This window comes from Argiope bruennichi, chromosome 8, assembly GCF_947563725.1.
Source record: "Argiope bruennichi chromosome 8, qqArgBrue1.1, whole genome shotgun sequence".
NCBI classification, from domain to species: domain Eukaryota; kingdom Metazoa; phylum Arthropoda; class Arachnida; order Araneae; family Araneidae; genus Argiope; species Argiope bruennichi.
Window position 1 is genome coordinate 67,285,596 of NC_079158.1, and position 25,030 is coordinate 67,310,625.

The 25,030-nt window shown below is 32.2% G+C and overlaps 1 protein-coding gene across 2 annotated transcripts in view; it reads left to right on the forward strand.

Annotated features, from left to right (window-relative positions):
• Positions 1–25,030, forward strand: part of LOC129981454 (uncharacterized) — a 113,940-nt gene that overhangs the window by 69,158 nt on the left and 19,752 nt on the right. For both annotated transcript variants that reach the window (XM_056092298.1, XM_056092297.1), the window contains exons 14-40: positions 2,222–2,587; positions 2,716–2,892; positions 3,018–3,125; positions 3,207–3,301; positions 3,438–3,659; positions 3,775–3,937; positions 4,873–5,064; positions 5,804–5,983; positions 6,843–7,067; positions 7,877–8,068; positions 9,148–9,288; positions 11,758–11,858; positions 11,955–12,155; positions 12,270–12,471; positions 13,728–13,979; positions 15,243–15,701; positions 16,937–17,148; positions 17,977–18,247; positions 18,344–18,502; positions 19,591–19,761; positions 20,962–21,126; positions 21,385–21,579; positions 21,699–21,974; positions 22,502–23,064; positions 23,988–24,181; positions 24,327–24,706; positions 24,792–24,957. In XM_056092298.1, coding sequence (XP_055948273.1) covers positions 2,222–2,587; positions 2,716–2,892; positions 3,018–3,125; positions 3,207–3,301; positions 3,438–3,659; positions 3,775–3,937; positions 4,873–5,064; positions 5,804–5,983; positions 6,843–7,067; positions 7,877–8,068; positions 9,148–9,288; positions 11,758–11,858; positions 11,955–12,155; positions 12,270–12,471; positions 13,728–13,979; positions 15,243–15,701; positions 16,937–17,148; positions 17,977–18,247; positions 18,344–18,502; positions 19,591–19,761; positions 20,962–21,126; positions 21,385–21,579; positions 21,699–21,974; positions 22,502–23,064; positions 23,988–24,181; positions 24,327–24,706; positions 24,792–24,957 — 6,028 coding nt within the window. The remainder of the gene's footprint in view (positions 1–2,221; positions 2,588–2,715; positions 2,893–3,017; positions 3,126–3,206; positions 3,302–3,437; positions 3,660–3,774; positions 3,938–4,872; positions 5,065–5,803; positions 5,984–6,842; positions 7,068–7,876; positions 8,069–9,147; positions 9,289–11,757; positions 11,859–11,954; positions 12,156–12,269; positions 12,472–13,727; positions 13,980–15,242; positions 15,702–16,936; positions 17,149–17,976; positions 18,248–18,343; positions 18,503–19,590; positions 19,762–20,961; positions 21,127–21,384; positions 21,580–21,698; positions 21,975–22,501; positions 23,065–23,987; positions 24,182–24,326; positions 24,707–24,791; positions 24,958–25,030) is intronic.

The window sequence follows — 25,030 nt, forward strand, 5'->3', positions numbered from 1 at the left end:
AATATCAACACATACAACTGCCGTATTTGGGCTGATACAAATCCACGCGTTGGTCAACAGATCGGCGTATATTCGACGAAAGTCACAGTTTGGTGTGGGTTCACTGCTTCTTTTATCATCGACCTGTATTTTTTTGAAGAAGTTTGTGGGAATGGGCTAGTGACTTGTTCTGTCAATTCCGATAGGTATGCCTATATGCTCGTGAACTTTGTGATACCTCAACTGTAGCAAGGACATTGCATCGATTCTACCATTTTATGCAAGATAGTGCGCCACCGCACATCCGAAGTCGGGTGAAGGATGTTCTGAGGCAACATTTCACAGACGCTAGAGAACTTAATCGTGCATTTCCCATAAGCTGACCTCCGTGGTCTCCTGATCTGAATCCTTGCGATTTCTGGTTGTGGTCTACTTGAAAGACGTTACATGTCAGATGAATAAATGACAATAGGCCGCGAGCCACCATCGAAAATCTCGCGTATCGCATACAATTATTGGAACATCAGGCTGGTGGTCACCTTGAGCCAAATTTGTAAGTTGTTATAATAAACGTTTTTCATTGGTATTTGGTGTGTTGTTATTTACTGTTTCCATTGGTAGTTATTTATTCTTTTTTCACACATTATGCGCTTGCAGTGCCAGAATTTCCTCTATCTGCGTTTTTGTTACTTTTTTTTTTTTTCCTTTTGGCAAATTGAAACCGCATACTTTAATGTGTATGGTGGCCAAATTTTGTTACATTTCGTTCAGTACATAACACGCTACACGGCTCTTAACACCTCCTGTTATTTCTTGATCACCCTGTGTATATAATATGATCTCTCTGATATCTCTTAATAATTTTCTGTAATGATATCTCTTAATTAACTTCAATCCTAATTAATTTCCTAATTTTTATTTTAATTTAACTCATATTAACTTCATTCTAAAATGTTCTTTTATTTCCTTATCCAATTCCTACTTTTTAATTTAATTAATGCAACACGCTCGCTACAAAAATGCTCACTTCAGCATTTTCTTATGCTCCGAGTGATGAGATAAAAATCCCTAATGCTTAGGATATTCTTTTAAAGATACTTAGATTTCCTTATGCTAAATCGATATGTGTCAAAGAAATACCTATAAGAATCTCATTGTAAAAGCCACAGAAGGGAAAATCTCGCGATGTAGACTGACGTATCTCGTCGCTTCTTCCCTGTACGTAATGTGCATCTTGGGATGGAATAAATTGAAGTTAAAATTTCAAAAATTTCTTCTCTTTGGTCACGCAACTGCTAAAAAAGTATGTTTACATATATATGATATCTTAATTTAATTTAAATCCTAACTAATTTCCTATTTTTTTTATCTTAAATTAGCTCATATTAACTTTATTCTAAAAGGTTATTTTATTTTCTGATCCAATTCCCACTTTTTTATTTAATCATTTCTAGCATGCGCTCCAGTTATCTGATAACTGTTACATCTTCTCTCGCTCCGAGCGACTAGACAAAAATCCCTAACAAATATACTTTTCAAAGATCCCTAAGATTATCCCCTTTCCAAAGTCTACACGTGCCAAATAAATCCCTATCCGAATCTCATAGTAAAATCACTGAAGGGAATAATTTCGGTCAATTTGCTCTTATATCAAGATGTAAACAGACATCTTTTTATCATCGCTTCTCTCCTGTACGAATTGTCACTCCGTCTAAAATAAAATGAAGTTAATTTCAAAAGTTTATTCTTTTCAACCACACTTCTGCAAAATTATAATTACATATGTATTTTTTGCTTAAAGTAAATAGAATGAACTTGTTTATAAAAGAGTATACACAAAGATTAATTTTTAAGACAGTTTTTTTTTCTAGTGTTTATTTATAGTGTGGTAAAACATTTTCATTATAAAAGATTTTACATTTATAATTTCTTTAGTTTTGTAATGATATACAAGCATTAAAAAATTTCTTCAAAATTTCATTAATTCATCCATTTTTATTAATTCCCTTTCAACAATTCATTTCATCCTTTCAACATTTTAATATTTTGTGAATAATAAAACAAATTTGAATAAATTTTTATATGATGCATTTATTTTCCTTTGGCACCGAAAAATATGCTACATGAATATTCACAGTAAAAAGATCATCTTTAAAAATTTACTCATTATCTTATTTGATTGTTTTTGAAGTACATGAAATGATATGCAATTTCTTACAAAGACTCTTCCCTTCTTTTACAGAGAGATACTGCGGCCCAGTTCCTCAGATAGACAGCGGCTTTGCTGTTGCTGCAACCAATGTAACTTACAGAGGCATCGCAACATACCAATGTTATGCCGGGTTTGCTTTTCCAAGTGGATTACCGACAGAAACCATTCGTTGCTCAGAAGATGGCAAGTGGGAAAAATTGCCCGTATGCCTTGCTTCATCTTGTCCCCTGCTGAGCGAAGCTCCTCATGCAGTACAAACAGTTTTAAACGGTGGTGGTAGAAGTTATGGTACGGTAATAAGATTTGAATGCGAGCCAGGATATTACAGGATTGGAGATCCTGTTATTTTGTGTATGAGTGACGGAAAGTGGTCTTCAGCTCCCCCTCAGTGTGAAAGTAAGTATTGTTAAAAGTTTCATTCGCATTTTAAATATCTTCTGATGCAATTTTTATGAAAGCCCTTTGTGTGAAATCTTGTATTTAAAAGTTGTATTCCTTAAAATTGACTTCTTTCATTTTAAAAGGAGCCCAATGTCCTATACTTCCTGAAATCGAAAATGGATTTGTGGTCGAATCCCAAAGAACGTTCTTATTTGGAGATGTTGCAAAAATTCAATGTCACAGAGGTTACAGACTTGAAGGAAGTCCGGTTATAACGTGTGGACCTGATCAAAAGTTCGCTAATGTTCCTACATGCACAGGTAATATTTCCATTAAAAAAGTTTAGAATTGGTTTTTATTCTAGAAAAAACTTTTATATAAAATTTGAAACTGTATTAAGCATTTTAGTAGCTAAAAGTACAATTTTCTGGTTTTCATTATGTAGATGTTAATGAATGTTCAGCTTCAACTTGCGATGCTGCATCAACAGTTTGTACTAACACAGCTGGAGGATTTTTCTGCAAATGCAAAGAGGGTTTTGAACCAAACTTTGGTACGTAACACAAAAATATATCTCTTGAAGTCTAAATTTTAATATTTAAATAAATGTCTTATCCTTATTCTCTCTATAAAGATTGCAGGCCTGTTGGAGACTTAGGACTTGGCTCTGGAATCATTCCTGATACAAGCATAAAAGTTTCTGGTGTTGAAGCTGGCTACGGCAAAAATGTAAGTAAAGAATCTCAGTAATTTGAGCGAATCATTTTTGTATTGTTTTCGTGGATGTTTTATTTTTCTAGATACGCTACAAAGAGTTTAATTATTATTTGCTACGAAAATATATATTTTATAAATTCTATTACAGGCAGTAAGACTTGACAGCAGTAACGGTTGGTGTGGCAATGTTCCAAGACCTGGACATAACTGGGTGCAAATTGATCTTCGAGCTCCAACAGTAATAAGAGGGTTCCGAATTCAACAAGTCATTCGATCAGATGGAGCATCGGCTTTCCCTATAAGCTTAAGAATTCACTTTACCGACGATCTAACAGATACATTCCGTGTATACAGCGATCAGGCTGGAAGGGTACGGATAGTTTTGATATAAACCTTTTTGTGTGTCTTTTTTATCACTCTTGCCTTTTTCTAAATGTATGCTTGTTCATTAACAATGTTGATGATTTCTTCTGTTTTGTTTTCAGCCGATTCAATTTAGACCAACCCCGGATAATAGGAGTGGTATTTCTACCATTACTTTGCAACAACCTTTGGAAGCGAGATACGTCAGGATTGTCATCATGGAATATGTTGTCGCACCATGCTTGAAGCTGGAACTTATGGGCTGCTCAAGACAAGATTGTGTTGGTAAGGATGAATAAATTTATGCTTTTATAAATTGCTTGTTTTCAGATTTATTGTAACTGCATTTGTATGTCCTTGCGTACTAATTGATGATTTTAAAGTAGAATAACTTTATATAAATTTAAATTTTCATTTTTTTAAAATTAAAAGTGATCCTTTTTTATTATTATAATATAGTAACTTCTCTATTCTTTTAAATATGATTTCTAAACTATGTGTAAAGAGATAATTAATAATATGGCATAATTGCATAAATTTGAAATAATATCAAGAATGATTTAGTTTCAAGATTTATTGGCTTGTTCTCGTGTTCAGATACGGGAATTGTTTGGAAACAGGAGCTAGCAATTATATATAAAAAAGTAACCTTAGGAACTTTATTTTTAAATCAAAGAATTTTTATTTCTATGATAAGAAATATATAGTGTGTTCTGCTAATGTGCCAATAAACTCAGAGGGTTTTAAGGTGGCACCAAAATGATTATTTTACAAGACGGCGCAGCGCGGCACAAAAGCAAAAGTAAAGAAGGAAAAGAAGGACCGAAACAAATGATCACTAGTCTTATATAACATGGGATTTCCGGCCACGTGCCGATGGAATACATGTGTTGACCTTTGACAAGGGCAACGGAAGTATCACTTTCATTTGATACTTAGTACTGATGGCACATTATTTTTACAAAAGAATTAATTAAACCGAAAGTGGAATTAGATCAGGAAATAAGATAATATTTTACTATGGGCTAAATTAAGAGTTTAAAATATCATTACATATATATAATATTTGTACGATATGAGGTCAGAATATTGAATTAAATTATAAAACATGTAAAATTATCCATTTAAGCATGTAAATATAATTGCAAAATACAAACATAATTAAATTAACTTAAAAGAAAATGTAATGTCTTTTTTTACCCATATTTTGTCTGTTTCAGATAAAAACGAATGTATGGAAAACAACGGTGGATGTGATCAAAGATGCATTAATAGTCCCGGAAGCTTCAACTGCCTGTGCAATGTTGGATTTGATCTTTACACCGAAAATGGTACCGCAGGTTTCCATATTGCTTCAAGTGAAACTGGAATGAAAGATGACGATGTATATCGAATCAATAAGACCTGCGTTCGTAAGTTTCTGACACTGAAATCCTTTTTATTATTATAACTCGTCTTCTTCTCTGTTTGTCTGCCCAGTGCTAATTTTGGAATCGATTTTAAACTTATTTCCCGTTGAGTTGGAACATGAAATTTTAAACATAGTTCAGAACTTTCTGACAATGCAATATTAACTCGTTTTCTTGTCTTTCTCTCTACTTATCTGTTCATTATAATTTTTACAATCAATTAAAAACTTTTATTGCCGACAGATAACGCCATGGTAAATCGTTTGCTCATAAGGAAGTCAGTTTAAAATCAATTGCAAAGCTTCACACAAGTAAGAAAAAATGGAATATAATTATTTAAATTAAAAGTAATTAATATACCACGTTCAAAACTTTTGTCATAAACTTTTATCATATTTCTTTTAACATATTTCTCCTAGCCTCTCCCCAATACAGATTTATAATCCCATGAAAATTGTCCTGAAAATTTGTAATTGTGAATTCTTAAAATTCCTAATCATAAAATCTCAAGACACTCTGTATGAGGTTAGGAGAAATAATATTATACTTTTTAATCCGCTTTAAAAATGCGGCATATTAAATAAATATATATATATATGAATAATTATTTCTAAATTATAATTTTAAATCCATAAATATGATTACAGTAAGAAAAAGGGATTAAAAAATAATTAATTTTCAAATCCAGCTACTATTTTTGGAATGTAATTCTTAATAGTAATTGCATTTTCTTTGACTCTAGCTAAGATGTGCCCTACTTTAACGGCTCCTGAAAATGGTATGATTCTTTCTACTAAAAAGATGTTCCATTACGGCGATGTTGTCAACTTCCACTGTGACTTTGCCTACGTTATGATCGGAAATCCTACAATACTCTGTACCAGCAATGGGGTATGGAATGGAAGCGTTCCGACATGCGAATGTAAGTTAAATACAAATTATTTTTACAAGCTTGTTTTAATATGTAAATAATTTTAAATCACTGTTTTTGGTATATCTTTATGTTATAATATCTGCTAAAGGAATGATTTTTAAAAACTTTAAGTAAATTCTATCATTAAGTAACGAGGATTTTTTTTCTTTGCTTCTAAAAAAAGTTTTATTAAAAATACTAATTTAAAAAAACATATAATATCGAAACTTTAAAAACTTGACATTCTTTTTTATATATTACATTTGATACTTCTAGTTAAAATATTCCTTTCAATCAAAAATACTCTACGGCATTTAAAAGTTTATAAATATTCAGCACGTATTGAAAAAAAATTAACTAGAAATGTTCACCTAAGTGAATTTAAGAACTCAAAGTAAATTTATTACACTCTTTGAATCAGCATATTAGGTGAATTTAATAAATAATGTTACTAAATTAAATATTTTTTCTAATTCCCTTAAATGTCATTAATGAAATGATGGAAAACAAGTACTTAATAATTAGTACAGAAATTCCATAATTTTCTGGACAAAAAGCTCTGTGTTTTTAACACGATCGGTTGATTCGCTTTGATTGTATTTACCTAAAGTCCATGATATAAATCAAGGAAAAAAGAGATCTAATAGCTTTATAATAAATTTCAAAAATATTATTTCTTTCATCACTGTGCAATTCATCATTAATGTTTCTGTTTCATTGTTTAAAAAAATTATACAATTTTTTTAATACAAAAAATTTTGTTTGTTATAAAAGTTTTATAAAAAAAAACCAAATAATTTTATGAACTTAGAAAACAGGCCACCTCAGCAACATTCGGAAACATTCATTTCAAAATCTTATATTTCAGACGCATATTGCGAAAGACTCCCAGACGACCCCTCTCAAGGCCTGTTCTTGGAGACTGAAACTGAAGAGAAGTACATCCCCTTCTTCGAAAACGTGACTGTGTCCTGTCACGAAGTAGGCAGACCCTTACGATCCACAGCTACATCGGGATTCCGCCAGTGTGTGTTCGATCCTCACGATGGAATGCCTATGCACTGGCTTTCTGGAGCTAGACCCTCTTGTCCAAGTAAGTGAACTGGTGCTTTATCGGATAATGATATGGTTTAATGATTAGTATATATTCAATGTACATCACGTTGGCAGAAAGCATTTTACATGTAATGTAGGCTTCAAAAGTTATACAAAGGTCTGGTAATTTTAATGCAGTTTAAAAAACATATGTAGGGCAAGTTTATTCAAATAAAATAATAATAAATATAGAAATCATTGAAAATGTTTTCATTATTTTTTTTTACTTTGTACTTCCTTGATGAAGAATGAATCGTGTACAACGTGCGTACAAAAATACAAAAATTAACAAGGAAAAAGATGAGCAGTTTTATGTTATAAATCTTTTAAACGCAAAATCACATGGCTAAGTAAAGATGCAGTAATATTCTTAAAGTGAGCATTATATCAGAAACAAATCACTGTTGCCACTTGAATTCTTTATTTCATGATGCTTTTTATAGTGTTATCATTATCAGAAAAATATCACATAGCGTAGAATAATACATTCTGTAAATAATTTATATTTGAAGTTGAGAATCTTAAATAATTTTTTGTGTAAAAAGAATTTAAATAAACTTCTTGAATATGTATGAGTTATTAAATCTTTTATCCAGTGGTCAATAAAGCAGTTATTTCACTTTTTCTGATTTGTCGATAAACGCTTTGTGTTTACTTTAAATAGGCATCAGCATTAAAATGCGATTTGATAAATAAAATAAGCGAGAAGATGTTCTAATTTATAAAATAAGTATCACATGTTAAATTGGTGCATGAATAAAATTAACTGTATTAATTGAATTAATTAACCATCATTTATGTTTACAGGAATTGATTGCGGTCCACCCCCGGAGACTCCAGGCGCTACTTATGGATTTCATGCCGATACCCGATATAAAGCAAGCTTCTTTTTCGGCTGTGAAGAGACATTTACTTTAGCTGGAAAGACATCGAAGAACGACAATGTCATCCGTTGTCAAGAAGATGGAATCTGGGATTTCGGAGATTTAAGATGTGAAGGTAATGTATAAATTCTCGTCAGAAGAAAATGCTGGTTGACAATTTACTATCTTTTCCAATGTGACTTGGTTGAAGTGAGATAATATACAATAATACAAGCAGCTAACCAGATACTGTTAGTATAGTGTCAAAGATAGTTCATATCAGTGGCGGCCGAAGCTTAAAGTGTGATGAAGTAATGCACCTGAGCTAGTTATATGAGCGCTCGAGCTGCAGTTTCAACATTTTTCTGTTAGAGTTGCAGTTTGGACTTTCAGTTCAGTTTCGGTTCAGACAGTTTTCCTATGTTCGTCTTCTAGAAGTTAAGACAATTGCAGTTCCCATTGTTCCTGGAACAGTTTCTATTACAACCATCTGTTATCTTCAGTTTCTTTAATTTCCTTTTTTAACTATTGTTATAGTTTTTTTCTTTAAAAAATTCAATACTTTTCATATGGTATTTTTAGGAAAAGTATCGTAACATTTTTATTGGAGATCGGGTATTGGAGTCAGATATGGCCCAATTCACCCACACTTCATTCAACTAATCCGATTCTAATTACTTCACGAATCAAAGAAACTCATTTTATAACTACCCACTTTCCTTTCTATTTAATTATTTAGATTAGATTTATTAAGATGATACGATTTATCCCAGGAATCCGTTTTCGTTTTGATTTCAGTAAGTGTGAGATTCAAATCAATTTTATATCGAATTATTACTTTCAATTTCAGTAATGAACTTAAAAAGTTCATGATGAACTGGTTCGAAATTAAGGAATTAAATGAATATATTGCAAGAATATAGACTTTTGTTATAAAAACATACAAAATAAAAAATTATATTTATTATAAAAGTCAGTACAAATCAATAAAAAATTATAATCTAATTGCATAAATTTAGACTCTTTTTTTTAAATAAAAAAAATTCTTCAACGTAGCAGGTATGTGATTTTTGTCTTCCAAGAAAGTGACTTTCGATTTGGTGTTTATCAAACGTTACAGGCATACATTCCTGTTACAGTAAATTTGTAAAGTATAATCGCATTGAAAATTTTTTTAAAAAAAGTTATTTTCTTATTTTATGCATTCTGTTGCAGGTCCTGTTTGCGAAGATCCCGGCCATCCACCCGATGGGCAGCAAATAGCTATAAGTTACGAACAAGGAGCTGAAGTTCAGTTTTCATGCTCCAGACCAGGATACGAACCATACAGCTCTGAGCCTATTAAGTGTGATAGAAGTAAGTATTTGTTTAGTTACTAGAAGAATTACCTGTCTTAAAGGGCTATTAACCTGTTAACAATATCTCAGATTTGATTAAATGTCATTTAACTTTGTCTCGTTTTCCATCGTGCAATTATCTCTCTTGCTGACTTTTGTTTCTTTGTAGTGGGATCTTCTTTGTTCACAATGTTCACGAACTCTCAAATCAAAATTAATTGCTAAAATTGGATTGAAACGAATAGTGACTCAGTGACAAAAAAAATTGCAATCTCCAATTTAAATTTTTTTTTTTTTAATGTTGCTGGAAGAAAGTATTAGATTTATAAAATAAAGTTATTATTAAAAATAATTACTTAAAGTGAGAATAGAATAAATCAATATAAATATAAACAATAAAAAAATGCAGACCTCAGCTCACTGACCTCTGCTAAAAATGAATGGGAAGTTTACGATCCCATTTTTATTCATATTTAGCTTTATTCGAGCATAGATAAATCGGCCGATTTACATATTTTTAAAAAAATCTGCTTCATTTTCTTGATGCTAAGACAGAAGATGTAATTACGCTCCCGATAATGACGCCAATCAAATGAGCCGGGAATATTTTTAACTCCGGCTAACATTACAGAGGGGGCTGCACGTTTCTATTATAGATTTATTTCTTTAGTATTTAAGGAACAAAGCTAAAATGTATTTCTTTGTGCATTTCACCTTCTAATGCGGAATTTTTGTAATTATTAATTAAAAGATATCAAAGTGGCACAATATTGTTTTATTTCATTATTTTATTACTTTTGCATATAAATTTTTCTCTTTGTATCAAAGCAATCCCTCATAATATTAACAGCATTATGTGTTAAAAGAAAACAAATAATGCACATTTTTTATTATGAAATATTTTTTTTGTGATTATTTCTCTCATAAAACAAAAGAATATATGTAATTTTTATAATCTTGTGATACACAGATGCAAAGACTCGTCAATTTTAAATTAACAAAATATTAAACATTTTTATTTTTTAACTAGTTCAGAAAATGGAGTTCTTTAAGCCTGTTTTTGGCATTTCCATCAGAATGTTTCTCAAACTTTATTATTATTTGCGTTCCTCTTCGCCTATGATCACTATTCCATGCAACTCAATTTTTCCCTCTTTTTTTTTTTTTTTTTTATGTTCAATTTATTTATCAATACGTAACATTACATACTTTTTCTGCTTAGCCCCCTAAGACCATTTTACATATTCCTGGGTGTAAGCACACCATAGGTTGAGGAACGCAGTTCTATTACATCAGAGAACTATTTAAATACCTCGGATGAAAAAAGTTGATGCACCATCATTAAACTGTAACAGCATAATTTTAATGCTGGAATTGTGTACTTCGTGAAAGATTTAGTATATATGAAAATTGAATCATAGATTTCTTATTATACAACTGAATATTGACTTTTCTGTAAAGTAATAAGACAATTTGAATCTATTACAAAAGCAATATATAATATGTAATGATATTTTAAACTCTTAATTTAATCCAAATTAATTTCCAAAACTTTATCTTAATGGAGCCCATCGTAACTTCATTCTATAATACTCTCTTATTTCGTGATCCAATTCCACTTTCGGTTTAATTAATTTCTCTGTAAAAAATAATGCGCCATCAGAACTACGTTTCAAATGAAAGTGATATTTCGGTGCCCTTGAAAAGGTGTCAAAGGTCAACACATGTATTCCTTTGGCGCGTGGCTGTAAATTCTATGTTATATAAGACTAGTGATCATTTGTTTCGTCCCTTTTTGCCCTTTCTTACTTCACTGTTTGTGCCGCGCTGCGTCTTCTTGTTAATAATTATGCTTTCCCGAAAGGGATATTAAAACGAAATTAAAAATAACGAAATTAAATAGTCTCTTCACTGCTTCGAACCTGCATTCTTCTTAAACCAAAAATATGTTACATATTATTTAGCTGACAGGATTCGAAAATATTATATATATACTTTTGAAATATGAAACATCGTTTTATTCCATCCCGGGAAGCATAATTTATGTACAAGAAGCGCGGAAGAACTGACGTCCGTTCACAAGCTATATAAGAGCAGAAGAGGGCGAAAAATTGCGAAATATTTATCCCCGATGATTATATACTGTGAGATTCTGATGGGGATTTCTTTATACGTGTCGTTTTAGGTAAGGGGAAAATAGGTACATTTTTAAATTATTAATTTAGCTTGACAGATTTTTTTAGAATGGTTAATATGAGTTAAAGATAAAACTTTGGAATTAATTAGAATTTAATTTAGATTTAGAGATATCATTACACCACCCCCCTCCACACGCACACACAATATTCTATTTTCCTGATACATTCTATTTTGTAGAGTTTAACTCAACAGAAAATTTTATTTCTTGGTGAGATTTATTATATATATGAAGAATTATTTGTTTAGAATATATTTATATCTATAACAAGGATAACTTTCCAATATATAGATGCTGAATGTAAGGTTATAAGGCCAATCGGTCTAAGCAGTGGATCCATACCGGATTCAGCCATCAATGCCACATCTCAACGATTAAACTACGAAGCAAGGGTAAATCACCCATTTCCTTCTTTATAATTCATCTACAAATATTTTACCATTTAATACCATTCTTTAAAATGACTTTTTCGTGTTGTAATTATTTAGAATGTCCGACTGAACAGTGCGACTGGATGGTGTGGAAAAACCGAGCCCTTCACGTACGTCACTATTGATCTGGGACGCGTATTTATCATCAAGGGCATCATGGTGAAAGGTGTCATAACAAATGATGTCGTGGGACGACCGACCGAATTGAGATTCTTCTACAAAGTGCAAGAAGCAGAAAATTTTGTTGTCTATTTCCCTGTAAGTACTTTTTTTAAATATTTCTTTCAGTCCCTTCAGTTATGAGAAGTAATGAGATTAAAGTAATAAAAAAAGGGAATAAAAAATATCTTCTTTTTTTCCCGCTATAATTAGAATTTCAATTTAACGACGAAGGAGAACAATTTTGGAGCTCTTACAGTTCTGGATCTGCCTTTGAGTGTCCGCGCAAGATACGTGATCCTAGGAATCGTTTCCTACAACAGAAATCCTTGCATGAGGTTTGAGCTGTTGGGCTGCGAGGAGACAAAAGCTCCAGTTCTGCTGGGGTACAATGCTGGATATCCTGTTTGTATAGGTAATTATTGATTTTATATAATAAGGTTCAATATTAATATCGTTTCTTTAAAGAAAATTATAGATAAATCCTTATTTTAGTCCCAAGGCTGAAATAATGGTTTAAGTCAAAAATTTACACGCAAAGGGACATATGAAATTTTGAAGTACCAGCTGAAAATCACTACTGACAATTGATACTCTATGATAACTTTTACATACAACATTCACATACCAGATACAACCTTCACATATCACATATAACCTTCACATATCACATACAGCCTTCACATATTACATACGATATTCACATACAACATTCACAAATCGCATACCACATTCACACATCATATATAAAATGATATTAATCATTTCAATATTTATCCCATATCCCTAATAATAAATGGGCATTATAAAAATTAAAATATTGCTGTTAATAATATTCTTTAAAAATAGAAATCACTATTTAGACACATTTTTTTTTTCAAATAATACATTTCTGTAAACTTTTTGCAAATTTTTTTTTATTTATTTTATTTTAATGCACACATGCATAGAGTATTATTAAAAAAATCTAGCATTTAAAAATGGCTTTCCGCAAGTGTTTCTATTCAAATTAATCAAGAGTATCACAATTTTATTAAAGAATTTCTATTTTAATTTATTTATTATTAAAAAAGATTAATGCGCAAATTATTTTTATTTTAATTTATAATAGTAAATTCAGAACTTCATTCAAGACAATAATCCTATACATCATAAATTAATATTTCAATAAAATAAACTTCCATTGACTTTTAGGGCCGCGGTGGCCTGGTGGTAAGGTCTCAGCTCGTGAGACGTAGGGTTTCAGGTTCGAGACCCGATTCCACCGAAGAACGGTCGTGTAAAGGGGTCTGTTGCACGTTAAATCCGTCAAGGCAAAAGGTTCTCCCGCTGGTGTGGAGAGGGGGGTGCCATCTCAGGTGTCGTCCTCGTCATCTGATCGCGGTTCAAAATTTCGATGTTCGTCCCAAAATAGCCCTAGTGTTGCTTAAAACGGGACGTTAATCTAACTAACTAACTCCATTAACTTTTAAGTAAGAAATCAGTAATCAAAAAGCTTGATTGATCAAATAAAATGATTATTTCCCAATCAATGTACTTGATATAAAATCATTCTCTGTTTCTTTTATGTGTACTGAAATAATGAATTTCTTTTAATCAATTTATCAATATATACATGTACTAAAATAATCAAATACTTGTAATAAAATAATGAATTTATCAATTTTCCAGATAAGGAGCCTCCTCAATTCATCAACTGTCCAACAAAGCCTGTTGTTGTGACCAGATCATTAGCAGGACTAATGCCAGTAAACTTCTCCGTGCCCGTTGCTGTGGATAATTCTGGATACATTGCGAGATTCGAAGTCATTCCGCTGGGTTTCACTTTACCCGCTGTCATTGTAGAAGATATGAGTGTTGAATACAGAGCTCATGATTCGGATGGAAATGTTGCTTCGTGTATAATCAATATCACTGTTCCAGGTAAAGTAAATACTCTGCTGACATCAGTAGATTGTTATATACATACAATTAAAATTTAGTTCATAAAGATAACTGCTTAACAATTAATTTGGTGAATTATATTACAAATACAAATGAAGTCGAGCATGTTTCTATCAAACATTCATTATTCCTTTTGACCTACTCTGCTTATAATAAAGATGAGAGTGTGTGCCTATGTTGACATATTAACTGAAAATTTGGTATTAATTAAAGCTTAAATAGTTTCAGTTTTTAAATTAAAGTTCAAATTTAAGGGGAAATCACAGAAGATTAGAAAAGTGCATGGTTCAAAAACTTATGACTGCTGTTAAATTTCAAAAATAGTATGAGTTATATGAAATCAAAATTTGAAGCTAAAAGTATTTTGCTGAGGAAGTTATTAAGTCTAAGTTATATAAAATATTTAATTGAAACATTCAGCGACCATTAATCCTTGCAAACCAGTTGATTGCGAACGACGGCTAGTAATCAATATAATCAGTATAAAACTTAAGATAGGATTTGTAACTATGAACTTCTTTTTGACCAATGCCACAAAGATAACTGAAATTATATTAAGCTATCTCTTGACTAATTTTAAAAATGTTTTCTCTAAAAAATGCCTAAAGCCTTAACTTTCCTCGAAAATAAATTGTATGCCTTATCAAAATGTATTAGCATTTAATCAATTATGTTGGTGTAACGGATTGATATGAGCGAGGATAGAACCTGAGACCTTGTGGTTCGCAGCCCAGTAACATGACCATGATACAAAAGCAATTGCTCGGGTAGCGCAGCTGTTAACTGGCTTTTAAACTTTCACCACATTGGCATTAAATAAAAATTAAGCGTTTTGTTTTTGTAAATTATTAATGAATCACATTTTACCCAGTAAAAAAAAACTTATAAACTATTTAAGTTATTTCTAACTAAAAAATAAATAATAATAATAATAGTAAAGACATGAATTCATCCATGAGTATCAAATTGAAATTTTAATATGACCCGTATGATAGATATTTGAAAAAAATCTATTTACGAATCTAATAGTACTTCTTAACATATTTAAATAATAATGTCAAGTGATAGGTTGATTTACAAAAATACTAGAATACCGTTTCATATCTCTTGAAATTTGAATTTAGATCATGAGCACTTTATGCAATAACAATAATATTATGAATATGCAATACAATTTCGGGACAATGCATTGAGATCAATCTTCTTTATTCACCAAATTAATTTTTTTTTCTTTCATTTCAGATTTCACTCCGTCTTTCTTGAGCTGCCCTCAGTCGTACGTCGTAGAACTTGTCGAACAACAAGAAAGCTATGCCGTCAATTTTAACGATACCAGAAGACTCATTAATGCAACCGATGCTTCAGGCCCCGTCACTATCACTTTATCTCCAGAAACTGCTATAATTCCATTATGGAGCTACCGAAATGTGACCGTTGCTGCTACAGACATCCATGGCAACGCTGCCTTCTGTCATTTCCAAGTGGCCGTCCAGCCTTCAAGCTGTGTGTCCTGGTCTTTGGAGCCTCCAGTAAATGGTATAGTCAATTGCCTTCCAAATGATGAAAGAAATGGATACCGTTGCCTGGCAACTTGCAATACGGGCTTCAGGTTTACAGATGGTGAACAAGCCAAGACATTTTCATGTTCTTCTGGTCAACAGTGGTCCCCCACAAGCATTGTGCCTGATTGTGTTCCGGAAGGTATGTTTGAAATTATGTTTTTCTCTCATATATAATGTTTAAAGTAATAACTCTTAGCACTTGACTGGTTATACTGGGTTACTGTCCACAAGAGGGGGGGGGGCATTTCATAATTGAGGATGAGAAGTTTCCAGCATGGTGGTTGGTTCTCGCCGTTCTTGTGGGTATACGAAAAAGTGGTGGTGGTAGGGGAGTATTGGCTACCTCCCATCGATGACGAGACGTACTTCCTTAGGAAAGCGTTGTACAGTGGCCGGTGATGCCCTTAGGACTCAGCCACAGTTCCCACCTGTGTTGCTGCGGCGGCGATCAGGGCACTCAAGTTTTTCCGTGTACCTAGAGTAGTCAGAAAAGATATACTGGGTGACTTGCACTCTTTAAGTTTAAAACATATAAATCAGTTTTTTCTTTATTTAAACAACATTGGCATATCTTTATTGAGGTCGCAGTTACTAATAGCGTTTGCTAATAAAAGTAATTATATCGTAATCATGAATAAAAAATGGAATTATATGCATTATTAACTTCAAGGTATATTTCGAATTATCCTTCTTGGAGGTCATTATTAGATTGTATTCTAAGTGAGTGTCGTGTATTTTCGTGTTCGTGTTTGTTTTGTCTTGTGGAATTTATAAAATGATTAAATAATTGTTCCTGAAACGCATCCATTATTTTCATCTACCTCATAATGAAGTTATAAAAGTAATTCTAGGAAAATCTTTAATGAAAAGAATAAGAAGTTTTTTAATTCTAATGGTGAATTGAAAAAATTTTCAAATTAAATTACACTTACTTTTACACTGTAAATAATGATTATTCCAGAAGACTCTTTTATTTTTGTCCTTAAATGCTTTTTTAAAAAAAATTTGGGTAAATGATAAATATGCAAGTTTAGCAATACATATTTGGAATATTTTTTTCAATGATTAATCTCAAAAAATATTAATGAATTTAAAATAAGAATGGTATTTTTTTTTTTATTTCCGTAAAATATATGAAATCATTTTCCAATGCAGATACCTCAAAGAAATTATTATAAATATGCAAATACTTTAAAGCTTAAATTCAAAATTCAATTGAACTTATTCTAAATTTTGACTTTTATTTGCATCGAAGTGTAAGGCATGAATTATAAGTTGAATAATTTTAACTAGATGAACTTAGCGTGTGAAAGCAGCGATAAGAGTATGATTAATAAATGAAAAAAATTAATTCAAATTACTTTTTTTTTCTAGATACGAATCAAGCAGCTTATGACGTGCTAGCTACAGTTGATTACACTGCTGATGGACCTGTTTCCCCTTCTTGTCTGAATCAATATATCTCTTATCTTCAAACTTATTACAGTTCCTTAAATCAAGTTCTCTCTGAAAGATGTTCCGCTATCAATGTAAAAATGGACATCACCTTCCATAATACTTCAGTTCGAGTAAATGCTGACAACGAGGTAAGTTGTAGCTTTTGAGATAAAGTACACTCCCGAGTATCTGGTTCGAGAACTATCCGTCTTAAGTACTATCCAGCCTAGTTTTCTTTATCGTAATTAATTGAGGAAGGCAAGGCGTTACATTGGCAACATTGCCTTGCCAAGGCATTAAAAATTAATTGTTACGATCTTCCATGTGCAAAATGCTCGAAAAGAGTAGCGTTCTACTCGTTGTTCATTGTTTTGTCATTATGTAACCATTTCAATTGCTGCCGCTTTCCCTGATTATAACTGCATAGTACGTACATGATTCGTAAATTGTCCTTTAAATATTCTTTGTGTTTTTTTAAGTATACCACAGTGAAGTGAACAGAATCCATGATAAAATATGTAAAATTTATATCCTTTGACTTAGTTTTCTCTAATAAATTTTAGCAGTGCAGTATATAAAGATATATAAACTACCAGTACAGAGCCGTCTAATTTAACCCGACACGTTACCGGCAACTGCTCCTATAATTCAATGGGCTACGGCAGCGTTCACATTCTACGTGACTTCAGATGAATGGATGGCTTAATACTCAATAAGAAGTGAGGAAACGCGTATTTTAACAGTGAGTTGTGATATAAAAATTTTGTCTTCTGGTATTGGTGGACAAGGAAATGAATTCATTGAACTCCGGTTTCTGCGGATTTTTGTTATCCAGCCTGTCTTTCCACCACATTGGACCGGATATTTGAGAGTGTACTGTATATATTCTAATTTAATATTTGTTTTATCACTTGCCTTTGTGTAAATATTAGGTTTTTGATTGCTTGCTTGTTTTTTTTTTTTCCTTTTATTGATAGGTTGCTATAGCATATACAATAAGAATAGATCCAGTTGTTCGCCAAACACTTCTGTACGATCTGTGTGGATCAACCTTGGGATTAATATTTGATTTAAGCGTCCCCAGTACTTCTGTAGTCATTGAGCCTATTCTAAACGTGTCGTCTCAAGGTTTGCCTAATCCTTTATGCCCCAGCTTACAAGCACTAAGATCTCAAGTCACTCGTGGATTTGCTTGTGAAGAAGGTGAAGTTCTCAATTCAATGGGAGAAGCTCAAGTGCCGCGTTGCTGTAAGTTTCAACACTATTCCATTATAGAAATTTGAATTGAATTGCCATTTTCTAGAAGGAATAAGGAAATTAAATATTTTTAAAATTATTTTTCAGTACATTGTCCTGCTGGAACGTATGCTTCAGCAACAAACGAATGCATCTTCTGTCCCAGAGGATTTTATCAAGATCTTGTGCGGCAAGGCTCTTGCAAACGTTGTCCAGATACTATGTATACCAGACAAGAAGGCAGCAAAAGTCTAATTGATTGCATACGTATGTATATTGTGAATTTTATTCCGTTTCTTCTGTTTACTATTTCGTTCAGGCTGGGATAGCCTGGTTGGTAGAGCGTCGGATTCGCGTCCCTTAGGTTGCGAGTTCGAACCCCGCCGGCCGAAGATTCCCCGCGTGCTTGGTGGCTGACGCGCGTTAAATCTGTAGTGGTCACAAAGTCCTCCATGTCGAGATTAATACCACTGGGAGTACTGGATCAGGGATGATCGTTCTCTGATTCAGGTCTAAATTACGATCTGTGAGTAAAATGAAACGCTTGAATGAAGTCCACCCCGTAAAAAGGGTTGTGGGTTGTGACGTGTGTGTAGCTAAGTCGTTCTCTTGGCCGTAGCTGGCGCTACTATAGAAACAAGAGGTGCTCCCCCTCAGGCTAAAATCGGCTGTCTTCGAACAGCGGGCTTGTCCATGGCAAGTGCCATAAGAAACAACAACAGTATTTCGTTCCCTTTCTGCATAAATTTGAAATATAAAGATTCATTGTTGAGTCATCCAACTTGAATATATGAGAAGATATATAAAATTGAAACACTTTTTTTTTTCAAAATCGGTGCTACAACTGCTTTAAAATGCTATTAAACTGAAGTCTCTGTAAAACATATGAAATATGCTGTTACTTTATAACTACATAGAGATAATTTTTTGGCTTTTATTGTAAAGTATTACATAAAATTACAAAATATAATTGCTGTAAGAAATAAGCGTAATACGCAATATGAAAAAAATCGTTTAAAAACCATAAATGCAAAACTTTTTTTATTTTTTGAAAATAATATAGAATTAAAATGACGAAAAAAATTAACTGAAATTGACTCACAAAATTATTTGAAAATAATTTTTTTTTTAAATTTATGCTTTCTTAGAAATAGAGATGACTTCCTATTAAAATATTGTTCTTTTAATACTTTTCAATTATTGAAACTCATTTAATTTTTTCCCATTAACTCGAATTTTATTAAAATTCTAAAAATTTAATCATCAAAATTTTAAATAGTCTTTTTTATAACTAGTTCATGACGAAATTTTAGTTATGAAAGTCAAAGATTAACCAAAATTACTTTTTTTTCCAGCTGTTTGTGGATATGGAACATACTCTCCAACTGGTTTAGTACCTTGTCTACAGTGTCCTAGCAATACTTTCAGTTCATTACCGCCAAGAGAAGGCTTCAAAGAATGCCAAAGATGCCCAGCAAATACGTTCACTTACTCTCCTGGCTCGAAACTGCTTGATGATTGCCGAGGTAAGTTATAGAAAACTGATGCAATACGAAAAATTGCATGGAACTTCGAATGCATTTCTCTTGCAACATAGAATCAATAATAAATAAAAACCTCAGACTAGAAAAGCTGAAAAGAAATAGAAGAGTTTAGCTTTGAAACTATTTTGAGCAACCCTCGTTAGTCACTCTTATTTTCAGGAGGTTCAGAAAAAAAAATATTTACAAAAATGTTTCTGAGAATATAAAAATTATCTTTGTTTCCATCCTTCATTGTGTCTAAGGAAAAATCATTTAATACAAATCATATATATATAAACTTTAAATCATAATTTATTTCCAAATTTTTATTTTAATTTAGTTCATATCAACTTCATTCTAAAGTTGCCTCTTATTTCCTGATCCAATTCCCACTTTTTATTTTAAAAATTATACACACGCTCTATAAAACTGCTCATTTCAGTATTTTCACAGACTCCGAGTGAACGGATAAAAATTCTTAATGCTTATAGCATTCTTTTAAAGATACCTTAATTTCCCTTTCCTAAGGCTACATGTGGCAAAGAAATTCCGATCAAAATCGCATAGTAAAACCACCGAAGGGAAAAATTTCAGTCTTTTCTGTTCTTGTGTCGTTATGTAATTAGATCCACGATTTTATCATCGTTTCTTATACACAAAATCCTCCTCGTAGTGAAATAAATCGAAGTTTAAAATTTCAGAAGTTTCTTCGATTCAAAAACGCCACTGCTAATATATAATATATGCTTTTCTAGCATTCAAAATTTGAAAGAAATTTCTGCTTCTTTGTTTTATTTGAACAAGGAATATCTTAAAACTATAATCTTCCACTTTTCTTAAATATGCATGCTTTTTTCTAAGAATTGATACATAAAAAATATTTCATTTTGAAATTTTAATCTGAAACCCTCAGACATCAAAAATGAATCTGAAATAAAATAAATAGTAATTTAATTCGAAATTGAATATTTATTGCAAAGCTAATAAGTAATGTAATATAACATGTTCGCATATTAATATTTTATGAAATAAAACAATGCATTAATTTAATTATCAAAAACTATAATCTCGATTTCATTCCAGAGATTCAAAAATTAATAATATTGGGGTTATAAAATAATAGAGTTGTAATAGGGTAATAGGTACTAGGGTTTTAGGGTTATAAAATAATAATAATAATAATAATATCAAAATATTTTTCAGCTAAATGTGTACCGGGTACACATTCTGAGACTGGATTAGAACCTTGCGCACCATGCCCCACAAATTTCTTTCAGCCCTTAGAAGGTCAGACATCTTGCACAGAATGTGCAGCAAATCATCGAACTCTAAGACCAGGAGCCTTAAGTCCAGAGGCTTGCATTCCAGGTAAATGGAACTTTGCTTTCTATGTTGTACTTAAACGTTTCTAATATTCATGCAAAACGTTATATTTTCTATTCTGTAACTACATGATTTATAAAATCATAAGTTTAGTAAATTTACTCACTTCATCAATTCATAAAAATCATACTTTACTTCGTAAAAATCATATATAATTTATTCCAAGATGAATGTTAATATTAAGTTGTTGATAACTTAATAAAAAAAAAATTTCTGAAAAACTGCTTTTTTTTAAATGTTTAGTTCAGTGCAGTGCTCAGACTTGTCAGAATGGTGGCGTCTGCTTAGTTCAAAGACATCTGCCAAAATGTTATTGTCCTGCTGGTTTCACCGGACAATTCTGTGAAGTTGATATCGACGAATGTGCTAGCAGACCATGTTATAATGGCGGAACATGCATAGATTTACCACAAGGTTATAGATGCTTATGCAATCCTGGTGAGTTCAAAAAAATGTTTAATAAAAATTTATTTTCTTTACCATAATACTTGTGAATATTTATTATCAATCAGAAAAAATAAATGTGAACAAATTGCCATTTTTTTTTTTTTTTTTAGGTTACACTGGTCTGCAGTGTCAGTTAGAGCAATCAGAATGTCTAAATGGTTCGTGTCCAGAAAGAGCCATGTGCCAAGATTTGCCAGGATTAGGAACCATCAATTGCTTATGTAGATCGGGTTACGAAGGTCCTGCCTGCAATGTGACAATCAATCCCTGCACATCTGGTGAAAGTCCTTGTTTAAATGGAGCAACTTGCAAACCATTGATACAGGGAAGATATAAATGCATATGTCCACCAGGCCTTACTGGACCTACTTGCGAAGTAAACATTGGTAAGTGGCTATTATAAAGCATGTTATCTTAGCAATAAAATATTACAGTTATTAAACTTGAAGGAATTAAATATTTAAAATGAACCAATTCTTCCTCCCATGCTATAGAAAGAATGCTTTTAGCTGGCTTTCTTTCTTTTTTTTTTTTTTTTTTTTTTTTTTTTTGGTTATGGTTGTTCTTCCTGTTCTATCTGTGAGATGTGTGAATGTGCCTTCCTGGAATTCCTGGAAAAAGGGGTTGTGTAAGCGAATGAGTGATGAGTGAGTAGTCAAGTCGTACTCTTGGCCCAAGTTGGCTCTACGATAAAAACAAGAGGCGCTCCCCTTTAGGCTTAAATCAGCTGTCTTTAAACAGAGGGCTTGTCCGTGGCAAGTGCCATAAGAAACAACAATAGAATGCTTTTAGATGGTGCCAAGTAGTATTTAAAATAGTTGTAATAAGGAATTGCAGTTCCTATTCTTAAAGTGATAAGAATTAGTGCTCTATTAAGTACACATAATTAATAGAACATTTTTTCTCCTTCTAGATGACTGTGCTGAACAACCGTGCTTGCTAGGAGCAAACTGCACAGATTTACTGAATGATTTCTCTTGCGACTGTCCGCCAGGTTTCGGTGGCAAGCGTTGTCAAATGAAATATAACCTCTGTGCCTATGATCCTTGCGCTAATGGAATGTGCGTCGACAACTTATTCTATTACACCTGCATTTGCGATCCTGGCTGGGCTGGCCCCTCCTGCGATATTAACGTAGATGAATGTAGCAGCAACCCTTGTGCAAATGGAGGACAATGCATCGATTTAATTGATGGTTTCCAGTGTCAATGCGAACCTGGATTTACTGGATCAAGATGCCAGCACCCCATCGATGCCTGTGAAGAAAAGCCTTGCCAGAATGGTGGTACTTGTTTTGATCTGATAAATGGATTTGCTTGTCAGTGTCGACCAGGTTATGTTGGACTGCAATGCGAAGCGGAAATCGACGAATGTATCAGTAGCCCATGCAATCCAAGTGGCACAGAGCGCTGTATTGACAAGGATAATTCTTTCCAATGTATGTGTAATCCTGGATTTACTGGAGAATTATGCGAGGTAAGTGGTTTGCCATAAATTGACAACTTTAAAATGGATTTGTTACCGAAAAGGCTTCAACCATTGACACATAGTAATTCTTTTCTATATTTAATAATAAAAGTTACCGAGAAAAATATGAAATGGTTACTTTAAAAACTTATAATCTTTTAACATAATTCTATTATTGTATACATAATGCATTTTCATTCAAAATTTAATCCTATTATTAAAGAATAATAACCACAACAAAAAAATATGCCAGAGATTACTTATGGCAGTCAATAAATAAACTGGAACTTAATATTTCTTGAGAGCTAATAATGAGATAAACAGATTAAAGCCTAGATTTTAATCTTAATATTTTCTAAGGGTTAATAACTAGATAAACTGATGAAAACAAGATTTATTGATTAATATTTCCAGAAGGCTAATAATGTGATAAACTGATGAAAGTTTAAAATTTGTTATTTAGAAAAAAGATTTATGGATAATATTTTACATATAACATCGCTGTTTAAATTTTTTATTTTAAACTGAAAAAAAAATAAACTGGGATTGTAACAAAAACTGCATAAAATATAAATCATTGATTTTAATTTGTTGTGATATTATTAAAGAATTTTTAAAAACTGTTTTGAGCAGGTTTTTATAATAATATTGCGTTTTTGAACTAAAATGAAAACTTTTGAACAATTTCGATTCCGAACATATATTGAGCATCTAATTGTTACACATATATATTGATAACAACACTGCTAATTTCTTTAAGAAATGTTTTGAAATAAACTATTATATTTATGGCCCGATATTTTACTCATTTTTTTTTTTTTCAATTTATTCATATTAGAATAAGTGTTATTTTCTCATTAGTAAACGTTTTAAGCTTAATATTATTAGATATCAGAGAACTCATGGGTGTTCATTTCATCTTATTATTTTAGTTTAACATGAACGAATGCATGTCAAACCCTTGCCTGAACAATGGAATTTGTACTGACTTAGTAAATGGATTCAGATGCCAATGTCCACAAGGATGGACTGGTGAGCGTTGCGAGTTGGATATTGGTGGATGTAGCAGTGAACCCTGCCTCAATGATGCTAAATGTATTAATCTCTTCCAAGATTACTTCTGCGTGTAAGTACATGAAATATTTGTAGATAGACATTCAAATAGATAATTTCTAAAATTATACATTTAAAAATTCATATCACAGCCCTTCCAAAATGAAACTTTAGTTATTCTGCTTCTTTGCAATTCTCAACCATTCTTTCTCCTGCAGCTGTCCATCAGGCACTGATGGTAAGCGATGTCAAACGTCACCCGAACGTTGCATTGGAACTCCTTGTATGCATGGCGGACTTTGCAACGACTATGGCAGCGGTCTCAATTGTTCGTGCCCAGCAGAATACACTGGACAAGGTTGCCAATTAGATTACGATGCTTGCGAAGAGAACATATGCCAGAATGGGGCCACATGCCAAGACATGGGCGAACAGTTCAAATGTATCTGCCCACCTGGATTTACTGGATTCCTCTGCGAAGAAGATATTCCGGATTGTCTTCCTAACTCATGTCCACCAACGGCACAATGTATCGATTTAACGAATGACTTTTATTGCAAATGTCCATTCAACTTTACTGGAGAAGATTGCCGAAAACGTAAGTACTTCCAGATTTCATGTATTTTTCTTGATATATATAACCCAGAAGGAAAGCTCATTGACAATTGATGTTTTCTTTCTAGCGATAAGCATCGATTATGACTTGTACATCAATGATGAAAGTAAATCATCAAGTGTGTCGTTAGCTGCACCTTTTGAGTTAGGATCATCTAGTCTGTCTGTTGCAATGTGGATTCAGTTTAACAGCCACGAAACCTCTGGAGTGTACTTTACTTTATATAGTGTTGAGTAAGTAAATATTACAAATTTCATCTTGAAATAACTTTATTTATCGTTTTTCCTGTGTAACTCATATTTACAG